This window comes from Drosophila subobscura, chromosome O (assembly GCF_008121235.1).
Source record: "Drosophila subobscura isolate 14011-0131.10 chromosome O, UCBerk_Dsub_1.0, whole genome shotgun sequence".
Taxonomy (NCBI): Eukaryota; Metazoa; Arthropoda; class Insecta; order Diptera; family Drosophilidae; genus Drosophila; species Drosophila subobscura.
In genome coordinates, this window is record NC_048533.1 from 18,029,835 (window position 1) to 18,046,453 (window position 16,619).

Genomic DNA, 16,619 nt, shown 5'->3' on the forward strand with positions numbered 1-16,619 from the left:
ATACTTATATCTTACTAACTTGGGTATCGATACCTTACACAAACAGAAAAATAGTGTCGATATGCTCAGAATTCAGAAATTGTATTCCGTTAATGATATGTATGTAAACATAATGTACCTTACAATGTATATAAAGACCTATTATTTTAAAATATTCGTCAGTACAAAACTGTGCCACCTGCAAAATTAATATCAACAAATAATATATATCGATATTTTTATATCAACATCCCTAATAGAAACAAAAAATGCAAGATGCAGGCAATCTAATTGGAAAAAAACACCTAAAATACAAGTTAAACACCATATAGGACATATTACGTGGATAAACAAATATACGCCGTGGTATTTGTTGCGGTTGATGTCGGTTGTTCGCTGATTCCGGGTGTTGACAAGGTTTTTACCTTAACAGCGCTATGAAGAAGCGGAGCTCACGTTGCAATTCGGAGGCGTTCAAGGAGCAGCAAATGGACAGTGACGACATCAGCCTGCTCCAGCGACCATTACGCACGGCCCACACAGGCTTCGAGGAGGCGCGTCGAGCCTACGAGGATGGAACCAACGAGGTAAGCATCGCTTACGCATAAGGCTGACTACGTGACTCAGCCTAGGGCAGCAATGGCGAGCCGCAAACATTCCTTTGCATCGAATTCCGTGTGTTTATATTATGTATCTGATATTGGTATTGGATATCTGCAGGTGCGCCAGCTGCTCAGCCTGGAGTGCAGTCTCATATACGAGTGCAAAGTGTGCCGAAACATGTTCCGAAGTCTTGCGAATTTCATCAGCCACAAGCGGGTCTTCTGCTGTGTGAGTGCCCGCACAGCCCAGCAGAATGGATACACAGTGAGTGCGCAGTAAAGACAATATCGAATTACCATATTTCTGGGTGCAATCGTTTGAATCAACATTGAATTCGCTTGTAGGACCAGAACTCCACTATGATCATACAAACGGGCAACGGACCGTCGCCTCAGGATATTGAGCATATGTTGCGCAGTCGTAGCACTGGCTGCTCGCCAGTTCCTCGCGAGGTTCGTCCCATTCGTGGCAGTATACGGGACCTGAGTGGCGTTATCGAGCGTCTGCGACGTGAGAAGGCGCCCTCATCCATGCAAAACGCTCCCACGGTGCTGAAGCTGGAGTCGGTGCCGACCTCCAGTCAGGCCGTGTATCAAACTATTAAAATCGACCAGGATGACAGCATGCGAACCGAATTAAACGAAGTACACCATATGCTGAATCCCGCCAACACCGTTGTTGGCCCAGATGGCAAGGCAATGACTAAAATCAAATTTGAGCGACGAGGCGGCAGTGACTCGGGCGAAACGGCCGAGCAATCCATCAGCGATGACACGGAAGCGAACATATTTTGCGAGACATGTAAGGCAATTCATCCTTAGCTCTGAGTGTGCTGTGGAACTAATTTTCGGCTTGTGTTTTACATGTTTTTATGGCAGGCAACCTAACATTTCAAACTCACAAAACACTGCACCTGCACATACAAAAGAATCATTCGTCGTCGACGTTTGTGTTTCAGTGTCCAGCCTGCTCGGAAACCTTTCTACAGGCCGCAGCAGTAATACGTCATTTGTCCAAAGAACACAAGTAAGTTCAGGGGAGTGAAGGGGGATAAACAAACAAATAAGTCAGTCAATGTCAGACGAGTGCAATTTATATTCTGTAAGAGTCAATTTTAATTTGTTTTTATATTTACTTCGCAGGAAACCAAGGCCACGCATTCGAATGATGCGTAGCACCATCCTCAAGCGTCGCATCAAACAAGGAGATATTCAGCCCAAGGGGCCCTCACGCGAGTTGAAGCGCCTGCAGATGTCCGATGATGTGGTAGGCTATCCTTCAGAGCCAGTAGATGCGAATGGTGAGCAGCGTAAAATTATGTCACTGTGCTATTACTGCGAGAAGTCATTCGAGCGACGCGCCGCCTTGTCCACTCACCTGCTCAACTGTCGGGCCAAGCAGGAGGCGCTGGCGAAGCCGGCTCCTGGAGCCAAGAAGCTGAAAACCAAGGAAAGTGTGAGCAATGCCTCCAGTGTTGATGGAGCTGATGCAGAGGATCCACCGGCTGGCGATGTAGATCTGTCGAGCCTCGACCGCACCATTAAGCAGGAACCTGACGCCGACTCGACTGCTCTGAACGAAATGTTTGCCGACCTGGCGGAAAAGAATGAATCTTTCGTAAGTGGGCTGCACACAGTCTCACTGGACAAGCTCCAGCTGCGGCACGAAACCGACTCGGCCAGCGTCGCTTCTAGCAATACCAACAACAGTGAGGAGTCGCTCGCCCAAGAGTCCAATCCCGATGAGAGCAAGACCAAGGTGAAGAAGAAACGCAGTGTGCCTATTGAGAAGCAACTGCGTTGCCGCTGCAAGCTGTGCAACAAGGAGTTCAATGCCCTGGGCAACCTGCGTCGACATATTTCAATGTTCCATTACCGGAAGTCACGCTTCGGCTGCAACGTGTGCAACTATCGAGCCTTTCGTCGCTACGACATTGTCAACCACCTGGGTTTCGTGCACAAGATTGAAGGCGATCGCGATCAGCTAACCGAGCAGTACGTGTCGACTCAACCCTGTGAGTACTCGCGCGAAGATGTGGATGCAGACATCATTTTGGTGGATGAGGTGGAGGAAGCCAGCCAAAGCCAGCCAATTAAGGAATTGGAGATCAAGCCACCGATCAAGACATACGAGAAACGCATGAAGCGTGCTAAGACGACTGAGCCAGTGGCGGAGGCAAATGTCATATTAGCTCCGACTGCGATCAAAAAGGAACCCGACCTGGAAGTGGCCGAGCCCGTGCCAAGCAAGAAGCACCGCAAATCGCGCATTCAGTTATCGCCAGAGTCTGGCGAGCAGAATACGGAGAAGCGTCCCACACGCAAGCGTGTCAAGGCGGTCAACAAAGACTTTGTGTACGATATGGTACGTTCTAAGCAAGATGGCTCCGCCACACACACGGCGCCAGCACCCTTGGCCATGGAGTCCATGCGCGCCAAGCTGCGTCGCCATGTGGGCAACGACGAGAACAAACCCAAGCAATGGGAGGCCTACATAACTGAGGCCAAGAAGCCACTGGTTCAAGGTATCACTCGTCGCATAATGCTGGAGCTTGTCAGCCAAGGACGCGCCGTGTCTGCCACGCTCCCAGAGCTGCCATCCGAGCGGCCGCAGATACGACCGCGTCTTATTTCTCACACACGCAGCGAAAGCCAGCAGCAGCAGCTTGTGGTGGAGCCCGAGAGTTTTATCGAGAAGATTGCAAAGCGAACGGCAGCCGCTGGCAAGGATACCGCCGTCATAAGTAACCTGTGGAACAAGGTCAACACAGCGATGGCCCAGCAGCAAGGGTTGCCCCTGCCCAAGAAAGAGGAATCTGAAGAGAGTCCACTGGAGATGACGCCGCCCAATAGCAAATTGAGTGCGTTGGTGTCACCGCCGTCGCCACCTCGCAAGTGCCAGGAAACCGTTGACTCAGTGGAGACACCCACACAGCCTACACCGACATCAATGCCCCGGCCACCGCCATTTCAGTCATCCGCTGGAATGGAGTGCCTGAGCAGCAACGGCAGTCAAGCGGCCAAATTTCCGGCATTACCCAAGCCGCCATCCGTTCTGCAGGCAGCTGCCAATGGCACCATCCAGCTCACATTGGATAGTCTCCTTCGCGCTGCCCTGCAGAACTAAACGAAATAAGAAATGGAAGAACAACCGGAAATGAAAACCGCTCTCGTTGTTTTCCACTGCTCCACTGTTCCACTGTATTTCCCTTCTCTCATTCTGTACGATTCTTACATCTTTCCATTTTTCCCAATGTCCCAATGTCTCATTTAACGTTTAAATACATACATGTAATCCACTGGTGTCCTTATTATATAGAAGCAAGTAAGCATGTAAGAAAGTAAGAAACAAAAAAAAAGTATCCCTAGATGGTAGATCGCTTAGAGAGTATTATGCTATGGAACGACCAAAACATATGGAAAATTATAGTATAATTTTGCAGATATTAGAGAATGTTTGTTGTTTGTCTGTATGGCAAGAGTACAGAATTTGTAAAATGTTATAGTTAATACCTTATATGTATGTACCTAATTTTATAGACAACTGCAAGACCCCTTAAAGTAAGGGACCACAATTTTATATATAATGTGTGTGTACTGTACATATGTATGTGTGTTTGTTTTGTATGTACAACAGGCTGCCTGCCCGGCTGCACATTAATTGTACGATATATACCGTATGCTAAAACCAAAATTCACTGTGTATACATCCTATGAGGATACGCGGGGAGGCTGGGTAGGAGCAACATCTTGCCATCTATCATACGAATCCATCTCGGCTCGTAACCAAATTAGCATTAATATCTGTATCCAAGAACATCACCCTGAGTCGGAGGTGCCGGCATGACGTCTCTTCATTCTGATGCTGCATAAATTTGTTACTCAAATTGTTAATTACAAACTAAGCGAAAGTTAAAGAAAACGTTGTTTGAGGCAATCTGTTGTTCATCTACGTATAAAACTCTTTTTTATACAGTCAAACTTCTTTGACACGAACCCAACCGTCACGTCCCCAAACTTGCATGCCATTTCCGAAGCGAAAAGCTCAAACAAATCCATTAATTATACTGTATATATCGGTTATATGATAAATTTACAACATTCTATGACACTGTGCTGTCTTCATATGCAAGTCCCAGTTTCAATTTGCATTTTTCATACAAGCAATTCTTAATTAAAGTCCGCATCATTGATTTATGTATACTTAAAACTATTGCAATAATTACACTGCGAGCATATTATTTGCAGTTTTCACCAGTCAAATAAGATTTTACATTTGTAGGCATTTTTTAGGACAAATAGAAACAATATTGTGCACTCGCCTTTGGCTAAACCCACAGAGAGACGACCTTGGTGCCATTAAGTCAATTTCACTTGCAAGCTGAAATCGCACTAACTAAACCCCAGCCACACCAAGCCAAGCAATTAAGTTTAAATAAATATGTTCGAGGTCGAAAGATCCGACCGTAAGTGTAATTTTGATTTGGCAATTCTTCGTTTATCTTAAGCACACAAAAACACACACATTCAAGCAACCGAATCCCTGATCTACGTACAATAAAATATATGTGTACGAGTAGTTCTATGTATTTATGTATCATGGTACGAGTATCGTACTAGGTAGAGCCTTAAATCAAATCACCAAATGATAATAAATTCTATGATAATCACCAAACTCGAAATATGTTCTTGTAAATAAGCAAAGGGGCGGGCCAACAGGTGTCCAATTTCCAGGTCCTAGTTACTTGCCCCGGGACTAAGCCACAGTATTGGGAAAATAGAGCAGGTCGCAGTTGTGTACCAGGAGAAAATCCAGGGCATTACTGCTGCTGCTGCTGCTGTTGCTGTTACTGCGGTGGATGCTGCTGCTCAACAATGGAAATTGTGTCACGGCCAGGAGTATGGGCGTGGACGTGGGAATGGCTGGGTGGCAACCAGAGCAAAACCGTAACCAGGCCACACTTTACAGCTAAGCGAGTGCGTTCCCAGTCGCACTATGTGCGTGTATGTGTGTCTCCCATAGAGCTTCAGCTTCAGCTTCAGTTCAGCGTGAAGGGAAGATGAATATCCTGAGAACTGGCGAACGTGAAACGCAACTGTGTGTAATTGGAGACCGAAAGTGAAAACGCCCAGGCCTTGAAAGACTCTCCTGGCGCTGCAAGCGCTGTGGCTGCGACACATTCTTAGAAAGAAAAATGAACTTAAAATTGATTTATTATTGCAGCAGGGCAGAGCAGAGCAAGGCATGCCAGGCCAGGGCAGGGCAGCAAGCCTCGGTCCCAGCATCAAATTAATGCCACTTACAAAAGCATTACGTTCGAATAGAGCTAGAAGCCCCAAGCACCGGGCTGGGTGCTGGTGTTGGCCTGATGATGGTGCCCGTGCCCGTGTCCGTGTTGTCGGTTGTGGAGCCCCTCTGTTGAGCGGAAACCAAAACCCACATCGCCATCACAAATTTGTGCTGCATAAACTGATTAAGTGATTTCAGGTTCAGGTTCACGTTCAGACTTTACATGTAGAGGGGCATAAACATCAAACAAACAGCCACCACAATGCGCCACTGGGAACTGGGAACTGCAAACTGCCAGCTGACATTGAAAGACGACAATGACTTTGGCGAGGATGTGATTGAGCGACAAAAGTGATGGAAAAGAATTTCCCTCTGGTTATGGCCATGCTGTGTCGCAAATGCGAAAATGTTTCTCCATTCCCACACAGAGCTAAAGGAATTGCAACTGGAACGGCAACAAAAAGTATGTCAACTGAGAGTATACTGGCAGCCAAGGCATAAAAGGTTCTTAAGAACTTATGACTGTGCCTCACGGTCAATAGAGGAACATTGCAACATACATAACAGTGGACAGCAAGCAGCACAGTTGCAGCTTACTGCGCCACAGGAGTTGACTTGATTTCTGTGGACTTGGAAGTCGATTCCGCTGACCAGTAAACACAAGAGACATACTCGTAGTGCTCTTGACAATTTAATTAAAAATTAATTAAAAGCTACAATGTAACGTTCTGCAGACGAGAATCGATCGGTGTATTCCATTTCACATTGATGTACTCATTTTTGCCAATACTCGCACAAGTATTTTATAATTATTCATGCAAGGATCCATTCTGCATAGAAAAGGGGAAAACTATAGAAGCTTGTTCGCAAATCAATAAGCTACTCGCTTGCCATCTATGCATGCACATAATTTCCACTTAAATGTCTCTAACTAGAGCATCACTGGAGCCCATTCCACATACGCCATGTGGCCCTGTGAGAGTCACTTAAAATCAAATTAGGATAATTAAATCGCTTTCGTGCAGTGGGGATATCTTTCAATTTGGGTCACCCATACACTGGCATGGGAAAGTTCCCCCCTCGTGGCCCACCACTATCTATCCGAAGCAGCCCAAGGGACCGAGAGGGGCTGTCGGTGTTCCAGCTGGATCCAGCAGCTGCGTCAAGTGCCTTCCACCGAATCGGGGAGGCTCCTCAGGGCACGGCACCCAGCGCCCCAGAAAGTGCTCCCACAGTACTAAGTACTGTTTATTTACTTGCCGCCCATTTGAATAGTGGCTCAGCGCATTATTACCGATTATCAGGGAGTGGAGCAGATGCTGCCAGTGGCACCCCTGCCACAAACATTTAGAGGAGTGACGGGAGCAAAAATGAAATACAGCCAGAAAGTGCTTCTGCTCTGGGTCGACGACAACTTTTGGGATGTGTTTTGGAGTGCTAGCCTGGCCCTAACCTACTGACACATAGAGGGAGATGGGAGAAAACGTGTCAGCGAGAGAGAGAGAGAGAGCAGGGCCACAAAAAAGTGCTGGAGAGAAAGCATAGAAGATGAGTGAAAGCAGCGTCTCTGCCTGTCATCTGTTGGCGCTGGCGTCGACGCTGGCGCTGGCGTTGGCGGGTTCGTTTGCCGCCATTGGAAACTGAACGCGACGTGTTGTTGCCGTAGGACGTTGAAGGACACCAGAAGCAGCAGAATCAGCATCCGCGGCAGCAGGAGAGGTGCAGGAGCGTGAGCCGAAACGACACGACGCTACCCGACCCGACCGCCTCCGTCTGCTGGTGTTGTCCTAGTCCTGGCCGAAAGCTCTCGGCTGTGGCTCGTAGTGGGTCTCGGTCTCGTCCCCGAGCTTCGGGGGCTCGATGCTCGACGGCACTCGCTAGCCGTCATCAGTCGAGTTTCGGCCGTCTTACTCAGCATAGGTGTGCAGCGGACAATCCACCCATCCACACAGCAGGCAGTCAGAGCAGTAGCAGCACATCCAGCAGCAGCAGCAGCAGCAGCGGCAGCAGACAGAGCTGACAGGAGAGTTCAGACGAATCATACAACAAAAAATAATTAAATTCACACTGAAACGCATACAGATACCAGACACAAACACCCGCACGCCACTCTGCCACCGCCGCCTCTGTCACCATAACTTCTACTTCAAGTGAATCTGTATCCGTATCCGTATCTGTGTCTGCAACTGCACCTGCATCGCATAGCATCACATCGCATCGAATCGCATCGCATCGCAATGTGCAACTGCTGGTGACTGTGACTGGGCCTGGCACGGACCAACAATTCAACTGATTGACTCGCTGAGTGACAGGAGACCATCCGTATCCATTACATGCCCATCCAGTTTCGGTTGCACTCCGTGTTTGCTGTCAGTTCGCCGGACACGGATGTGGAGGCCCATTACCATCATCATCAGCAGTCAAAGCAGCCAAAACAGCACGAAGGCAGGCAACAACCGAGTGGCCAAAAAAGCACACAAATTGGAAATCTAATTAGCAATGTCAATGTCAGATCTGTGCTAATTCATTAATTTCGAACGATCAACCAGAGGCATTGTCTGATTATATATAGAAAAAGGCGTTTCTCCTCGTTTCTTCGCTCCACTACAAAATCCAACCAGCAACAGCAACAAAAACGAAAAAAATAAACGGCAAAAATTGGAGAGCGAACCCAACAAAAATTGCGACCAAAAGGAAAGCGAAAGCAGCAAACACTTTTGTTTCTGTATGCCCGTGACTGTCGGTGGCTTTTTATCTGTATATGTGCCTGTGACTCTGTGTGTGCCTGTGTGCCTGTGTGCCTGTGTGCCCGTGCCTGTGTGCCAGTGAATTCTGATAACGCGCGCCTGGTGCTGACATCACTTTCGCTACTACGACTCCATTGAACCAATATCCGACCCCATCATCCCCATTATCATACCCCGACCCGAGAAGCTGCCAATCGAAAGACCACAAAATCAATTAAACTACAACAAAGCTGCCAAGAGCCAATTATACGGAACGGGGAAACGGAAACGAAACAGAGCGAAAGGAAAGTGAAGTAAAGGAAAGGAAAGAATCAAAGATGTTCTCCATGTGCACAAAGGTGAAGTCGGAGAGCGTGGAGCCGGACTGCTCGTTCATGCAGCATCCCCAGCAGATGCAGCTGCAACAGCCTCAGGCGATGGGTAAGTACACACATGGCTGCAGGATACAGGTGAAATGGGTGGATATTGGGTTAGGGTGTAAGGTGTTGCTGCTGGGAGAAAGTGAAACTGAAAATGAAATTGAAACCGAAACCTAAACCGATGCTGGGATTCTGGATGCCACAGCCCCAAAAAAGCAGCAGTCGCTGTGGCCTCATTTGGCGGAAAGCCCTGAACTCGTTTTTCCTGGCTGCTGCTTTGGCTGCTGCCCTGGCTGCCTGCTGCTTATTTTTCTCAATGAATTTCGCACACAGGCGCAGCTGCGAGGCGAGTCTGTCTGCCTCTGCCACAGTCTCTCTCACTCTTACTTGTATTCCCTACCAGCTCACTCTCTCTTTCTCCGTCTCTCTCTCTCTCTCTCTCTGTGCTTGCAATAGTGGCCTCTCCCATACCCTTCGGACCCATTGTTGACCTGCTCGTTATGGGGCACATACACACACATGTGCATGTGTACACACACAAACCAGGCCACCGCTCCACATATCAAGGCGAATCCGGAATGCGGTTTCATTATGTTGCAATTGTAGACTGTGCCACGCCCATTGGCCAGTACGTGTGTGTGCACTGCATTAAATCATTAAGTATACACCATGGCAACACCACCACAACCACCACCACCGCCACACAGCATCCAGTACACTGATGTTTGTGTGTATCTGGGAGTGTGCCTGAAATTCCAGCAACGATGACAGCTTGCTTCAGGCTGCAGTTTGCAACGGGCCACATGCATAAATCATGCAACTACTATAGCCGCATAGAGCAGCCCTTCCACACTTTAGCCCCAGCCCTAGACCCATCCAAGAACCCCTCCAACCTCTAGCCCACAATTATGTGTGTGTGTCTGCCTGTACAGTGTACACGTTCGCCTTCGTTGTCGTCTGACTCTTCGTTTCAGCAGTGAACGTTGTCTGTTGCAGCCACTTGCAATTCTAGCTGATTTGTCATATGGATGTGGATGTGCCATGTGCATGTGCATGTGCAATGTGGGCGTGATTGTGGCTGTGTGCGCGCACTCAAGTGGCACACATGATGTCCGTTGGCTTCTTATACAAGCGGCACAGTGTCCTTCGGCATGCTTGTTCTCTCGCCCCATCATCACCATCAGTCGACACCACGACTCTATAATCTATCGCTGTCGTCTGCATTTCGGTTCGTTGCTAACTTCGGCGGGCACTGGACTGGGGGGGAGGAGCAGCAGCGAGGGTCCGCTGTGAGGGTCAGCCATGCCAGCGAAGCCCTCGTTTTTTCCCAATGCTGTGTCAGCTCAATCGTAACACCATTCCCAGCCAAAGCGAATTGTCGCCAAGCCACTCGGCTCATAATCAGTTTGCTGCTGAATCAACTTTCTCTAGGGTGTGCGGCCTCAAGTGGTCCAGAGAGCAACCGATTCACTGCCAAGCAATTTTCAAGAGGTTCTTCAAGAGCATTCTTACGTTTCGCTGTAGCAAACTGATTGAATTCCAATATAATTTCAGACAATGCCCCCCCCAATTTGCTCTGAAATGTTTCCTGCCCAACGTTTCCGTTGCGTTTGAGGTTGGGTAAAATATAATAATAATCGTAGTTCAGTTTGCCAATGGTCTGCCTTCAATGCTTTGGTTCCGACTGAGTTTCATTACATGTAATGGATGGATCGGACACATGCGATTGAATCTGTAATGTGATTTCAGAGTAACCTTTACCATTTTTATTAAAATAATTAATTCAGTCCACCGCAAGTGTCATGTTGTGCCACACACTGCCGAGAATACTTTTGCATATGCATATGTATATGTTCTTGCACTTGTCCAAATAAATGGGATGCCAGTGGTAATGAATTTGAAATGCGAGACCCGACTGGCCAGTCTCAGCGACAGTCTCAGTGCAACTGCAACTGGGGGGAGGGCTGACCTGCCACACCTGGCCGTCTGATTGAGTTGATTCCTGGGGAATTGCTAAATGAAATTTCGTGTTACGTTTCGTTTCACTTTTCTTGCTCAATCTCTGCTCGCTCTGCCCACCATCTGGTTCCTGTTACAGCTGAAATTTTCAGCACCAGTGGCCAAGGGGTAGGGTTCGACCCCTTGTTTCTCTGTTGTCGGTGTGTGGGCGACATAATCTCAGCTTTCAGCTGAAAGTCGAACGAATGGGAAATGGATTCCAGCTTCCGTTGCAGGGGCAGCCTCCTGTTCAATTAGGCGCAACCCATGACAGAACACTGGGCAACGGATGTGGACCAGATGAGCTTCGCTTTGCGTGGCTGCATGCATATCCTATCCTGGCTATACACATGGCATTTATTTCCTTTTTGTGTCTCTCTTTCTCTGTATTTTTGTGCAGGAACTGGCGGGAAACAGATCAAGGGCGGCTATCTACTGCGCTACAAAAGTAAGTACAACCGAAAAATAATACCAGGGGGAGTTACCTGCTTGGCTGTGGCCTGTGGGCTGTGGCTAGGGCATTGCAGTGCCGCACAATGCAACAACATGACCCTGAATGGACCATTTCATGCAAAGATGATCCGGGTCTCAGACGACCGACCGACCTATTAGCACAGTCAGCAGCCCTAGCCCCAGCCCCAGCCCAGACCCGAGCTTAGGTCTCAACAGCTCGGTCGACAATCTGTCAACTCAGCACAAACGTTCGCCCGAAAGCTCGACTCGGAGTGACGCAGCATCCGCCCGGGCCCATAGCCAGATAGATGCCTACAGCCGACACAGAGTATGTGTGGGTGAATGTGGTTGTGGGCATAATCTTTTCGGGGCCACATTCAAGTGTAATTACTCATGATTTGGCAGGGCTGAGGATGCGTCATTGTCAGGCTCGTTAGGGGCAGCATTGAGTATCACGGCTGGAGCAATTTGTGCTGAGCTTGGGATACAGATTTGAGGATGATCCGCACTCACGCTAGTTCTCCTGCATTGACAGAGCAAATGTTCTGGAATCGCTGGTCCGAGGAGTGGGTCGTTCTCTACGATGACTCAACCATGGCCTGGTTCACGGAGCCGGGACGTACCTCGCCCTCGGGCAAGATCCTAGTGAAAGAAGCGCCCGAGATGCTGGCCATTGCGCACTGGACAGGACAGATACCGCGTCGACCGCCACTGCCAGATGGTGTCAACGTGTCCCAGTTGATTGCCCTGGGATCGCAGCGGAAACGGTCCAAGGTCTACTGGATGCTGGCCAAGTCCGAGCAGGAGGTGAGCGACTGGATAGATGCGATTACAAAGACCCTGCCGCCGCCGCCACAAATCGAGCTGGTGGTGGACAAGCCGCACCTGATGAACGTGCTGCGCCGTCCATTGGTGCGCATTAGACGTGAGTATATATGACTAATCCATTCATAATTCCGTGCGAATCCTCTACCCATACCTGCTGCCACACTGCCCTGTCCTGTCCCGTCCACAGCTGCCACCCAATCGGAGGTGAAGCATCGCAAGGCCGCGGCCCATAGCAGCAGCAGCAGCAAGCACCATCGGTGCACCTCGTCGGCGATGACCACCAGGCTGTACAAACAGATCCAGAATCCACTGGTCAAGAGTGACGCGGCCGTCGCCATTCTCAGCAAGAAGCCGGACTCGAAGGCCTCGCTGGCCTGCGCCCTGCCCTGGGGCCATGGCTGGGGCTGGGCCACGCTGCCAAACGGCGTCTGGAGCGGCGGCCTGACATGGTCGCAGTGCGAGGACACCTTCACTCTGCACGCCTTGCCCACCACCCACTGCACCAATCTCATCGACACCTCATGCAGCGGCGCCGTCTACCACACCGACATTGGTGGCTTTGACTTCCACTCCGGCGGAGTGGACGACATTGGCGGCGAGGACTTTGACTATGCCATGGACTGTGGCGATTTCATATTTTAAACTTCCCACACGCGACCCAAAATCACACCCTACCCTCCACACATACTCGTATATTGCGTATACGTAATCGTGTACTCGTATTTCCAAACATCAGAACTTTGCCACTGGAACACTCGCAACTGGTAATCGCTTCGGTAGTAATATGTATGTGTGCGTACTCTTTGTGTCTTAGATGTTGCTACATAATAGGAATACACAGGCACAGACAGGATACGAAGCCGAATGGGTATCCGGCGGTGTTACGTATACGCCTCGTTTGCTGGCCAGTCCGTTACTGTAACTGTGCGCCCCTGTATGTTAGTTGTTCTATGTCCTGTGTCAGTGTGCTAATCGCGTTAAGCAGCTAAACATATACCGAGAGTAATGCGAACGTAATGCATTTCCCAAACATAACAAATTCTGCGGAATTTCCCCATTTCATTTGTGGTATAGCGATACAAATATGTGTGTGTGAGTGCATTTTCCATGTGTCAGACTACTGGATAAAGACATATAAATATGTGCTTATGCACATACATACATACATATATGTATTTATAACCACCAACTGCACTTTCGCCCTACCCAACCCAACCCACACTCGGCAATCGCAATCGCAATCGCAACCGCAAAAGCATTTGAAATGCGAAAATATTTTTGCATCGCGCATATACTCGTACTCGTATTGTATGTAAGTAGGCTACAAAATATTTTTGCACTCGAGGGGCAAACAAATTACAATAAATAATAAATAATGCATGTAAGGGGAGACAACAAGGAGAGGCAGGCAGGGCAAACAGGATGCAAATGAAAACGAAACTCACACACGAAATACTTTTGGGTATTTGGAAAACTTTTGAAATTTATATTGATGCAATTTGTATGGAAACACTTTTTCAAATTGTTTTGCCATGATTTTCTAGAATTTTTGTAATCAATAGTATTAAACCGCAACGCAGATACAGATTTACCCACTACCCCAAACCGAACCGAACCGAACCCAACCCAATCCTACATTCGCCATCAGCAGCCAAACCACCCACCAATTCCCCAGGGCAAAAACCATTTGTTGTGTGCAAATTTTTGACAAATTTATACAGTTACTCGTAACGTACGCCGCAAGTACATAATTCGATAAAAACTTAATGGAAAACCAAACAGACAAAATAGGTAGACAGACATTTTTATATACATATGTATATGTACATATGTATGTATATGTACATAAATACATACATAGTACGTACATACATATAGGATGTTAAATGAAATTCCATACAGTAAACAGGAAAACCAGGTAACTAAAATGTAATTAAATATAACGGGACAAAAGCCGCTCTAGATTTAAGCACTCACACACAGTCTCACACCGAACACATCCCTACCACACTGAAAACCCCTGTACCCTGTCCCCTGTAGGACTTAAGATGGAATGGCATACGAATCGAATACGAATGTCAGTTAAGTTTACAAAACTAACTCACACACAGAAGAAATCGACATACCCACCCGTACTGATGTAAAGTTTATAAAACAAAACGAAACAACAAGAGACAAGTTAGCAACCCAGGTAAATCACAATGTATTAAGATACCAAAGATGAAGATGCATACGAGAATGTATGGTACGTAATCTGCGTAAGTAGTTAAGGACAAATCACGGAAACTATCATTGTCATTTATTGCGGAAAACCAAACACCAATCTACATGCTACATGCGAGATGCAGATGCAGATACAGATATGTTTAAGGCACTCTCGACACACCACCACATCCACTGTAATTCGCATTCTCAACACAATTCACGTTCTCATTCTATGTTGATTCAAGTTTGAATTTTGATTTTGAAGAACTTTAAGAACAATTTTGTGCGCCCATGCGCCAGAATGTGACAAAGAGAAACGCCGCTACGGACACCTTGAATTAACTGTACGTTAGGTATATAGAATGTTAGGTTAAGTTGGATGTTTGTTAAGATTGTTAAGATGCAAACATGTCTACTATATACATACATATACAATATGAATGTGTGTCTATTGTAAGTTGATGCAGATTTTGAAAATATTGCATGCCGCGAACATGCACAAGGATACAATACGCAGTAGAGAAAATTAATTTGTAAATTAAATTACGGGTAAGAGGACAAATGACAATGATTGTCCTCTGCGCATCTGTTGCATGTCCTTTGTATGTGCATACATACATACGTTCATATTGATAGCTATATATTTTTATGTACAACAATAACCAAGAGCAAAGCTACATGCAGCGGAAACGGAAACCTTTAAACCTGAGCCTACTACAGCCTTAGCCTTAACAGAACACAGCCCACACATACATATGTACTCGTACACACGCCTAATCGTTGTTATATGTATACATAGATCCGCGCACGTAAGCGTTTGTTTGTATGTTTGTGTATGTGTACAATACCTATAGCTATAGTCGTCGGGAAAACCAACAAAACACAAAACAACACAACAGAACCGTTCGTTTGGAGTTTAATACGGGCAAAATGAGAGATAACCCACGCAACGCAGCGTAACTTAAGAGTATAAGTAAATGTAGACTAAAAGACTTAAGCAATTGTCGTTTAGACGTTAAATTAGAGCGCATTGAATGTTGGCTTATAGTTCTAGATAAAGAAACGAAGCGATTCGAGAGCGATGTGCGGAGCATATGCATACACACACGCATACACACATATATACATATATACAGATGAATATATTCACAAGAATGTTTTAGTCTGAAGCCTAGTCCGAATAAAATACAAATTGTTAGTGAATGTGAGGTAATACATTTGTAGGTCTGCATACATACATAAATACATAAATGATTACATACATACATCAATAAGGTTTATTGCATTGGAATGGAATAGAATGAAAGGTTTGAAGCGGACACAAAAAACTAAAACTTAATGAAACAAAATGTAAAACAAAAATAGAAGTAAAATCAACCTTGGACAATCACGCATACGCATGTAGGAAAACTGGATTAAATAATGTATGTAAATTGTTAAAGCTTCGACGATGTGTATGTAAATATATAACTCGAAGGAGGACTGGCCAAAGGCATCCATCGCCGTTTGGCCTGGCGGCCTGCTGGCCTGTGGGTAATAAATAGTCTTAGCACGTCCAGAAATGGAGTTGACTCCAGACTCCATGAACTCAACTCTTATCTCGTATACGTACGAATATACTATAAATAATTCGATTGAAGGGCTTGAGCTAGGTCAAGCTTCAATTAAGTGTCAATCCCCCACGCTCAGTTCAGTTATACTACCAAGAAGTATTTTTATAAAGTTTATTGTAAACGATGAAAAACCCAACAACATGTGTGTGTATTTTAAACATCAACTGAAATGAAACGCCAAACACGAGTATACTTTAGATGCAAATTTTTGTAGAATAATTGTACACGTAAAATGCATTTCCGATGTTAGCTGAACGAACAGTACATACATATATGCATACCTATATACATACATACACATATATACATACATACATATATTTGTTAATGTAAGCCAAGAGAAATATGCATGTGTACTGTAGCCATTTTTATTGTGCTGCGCATTTAGGCAGCCAGCAAAGAGAAGAAGTGGAGAGTACGAACCGAAATAATAGAAAGTTTAAAACTGTAGAAAAACCAATCCAAGCATTGATCGCAAGTCGTTGTGAATGATCCGTGAGAAATGAGGATGGAGGAAAACATTTAGAAAGAGAGCGCAAGGGGCG

General features: G+C 46.5%; 2 protein-coding genes across 2 annotated transcripts; both read left to right on the forward strand.

The window, feature by feature from the left end:
• Positions 1-240: 240 nt before the first annotated feature.
• Positions 241-3,940, forward strand: LOC117897166 (zinc finger protein 800). Its single transcript, XM_034805836.1, has 5 exons — positions 241-566; positions 700-846; positions 927-1,383; positions 1,461-1,608; positions 1,725-3,940. The coding sequence occupies exons 1-5, from the start codon at positions 417-419 to the stop codon at positions 3,706-3,708; spliced, it is 2,886 nt and encodes a 961-aa protein (XP_034661727.1). The 5' UTR covers positions 241-416; the 3' UTR covers positions 3,709-3,940.
• Positions 3,941-8,901: 4,961 nt separating this feature from the next.
• On the forward strand, positions 8,902-12,953 carry LOC117897173. The gene is made up of 4 exons (XM_034805870.1): positions 8,902-9,038; positions 11,376-11,423; positions 11,964-12,353; positions 12,444-12,953. Exons 1-4 carry the CDS (start codon positions 8,936-8,938, stop codon positions 12,896-12,898), a joined length of 996 nt encoding a protein of 331 aa, XP_034661761.1. The 5' UTR covers positions 8,902-8,935; the 3' UTR covers positions 12,899-12,953.
• The last annotated feature ends 3,666 nt before the right edge of the window (positions 12,954-16,619 follow it).

Bases quoted from the DNA above. Each gene is read 5' to 3' on its own strand.
- LOC117897166 (XM_034805836.1), top strand. From the start codon at position 417: ATGAAGAAGCGGAGCTCACGTTGCAATTCGGAGGCGTTCAAGGAGCAG. The intron at 567-699 runs GTAAGCATCGCT...GGATATCTGCAG, and splicing joins ACGAGGATGGAACCAACGAG to GTGCGCCAGCTGCTCAGCCT. The intron at 1,609-1,724 runs GTAAGTTCAGGG...TTTACTTCGCAG, and splicing joins CATTTGTCCAAAGAACACAA to GAAACCAAGGCCACGCATTC.
- LOC117897173 (XM_034805870.1), top strand. From the start codon at position 8,936: ATGTTCTCCATGTGCACAAAGGTGAAGTCGGAGAGCGTGGAGCCGGAC. The intron at 11,424-11,963 runs GTAAGTACAACC...CTGCATTGACAG, and splicing joins CTATCTACTGCGCTACAAAA to AGCAAATGTTCTGGAATCGC. The intron at 12,354-12,443 runs GTGAGTATATAT...TCCCGTCCACAG, and splicing joins TCCATTGGTGCGCATTAGAC to CTGCCACCCAATCGGAGGTG.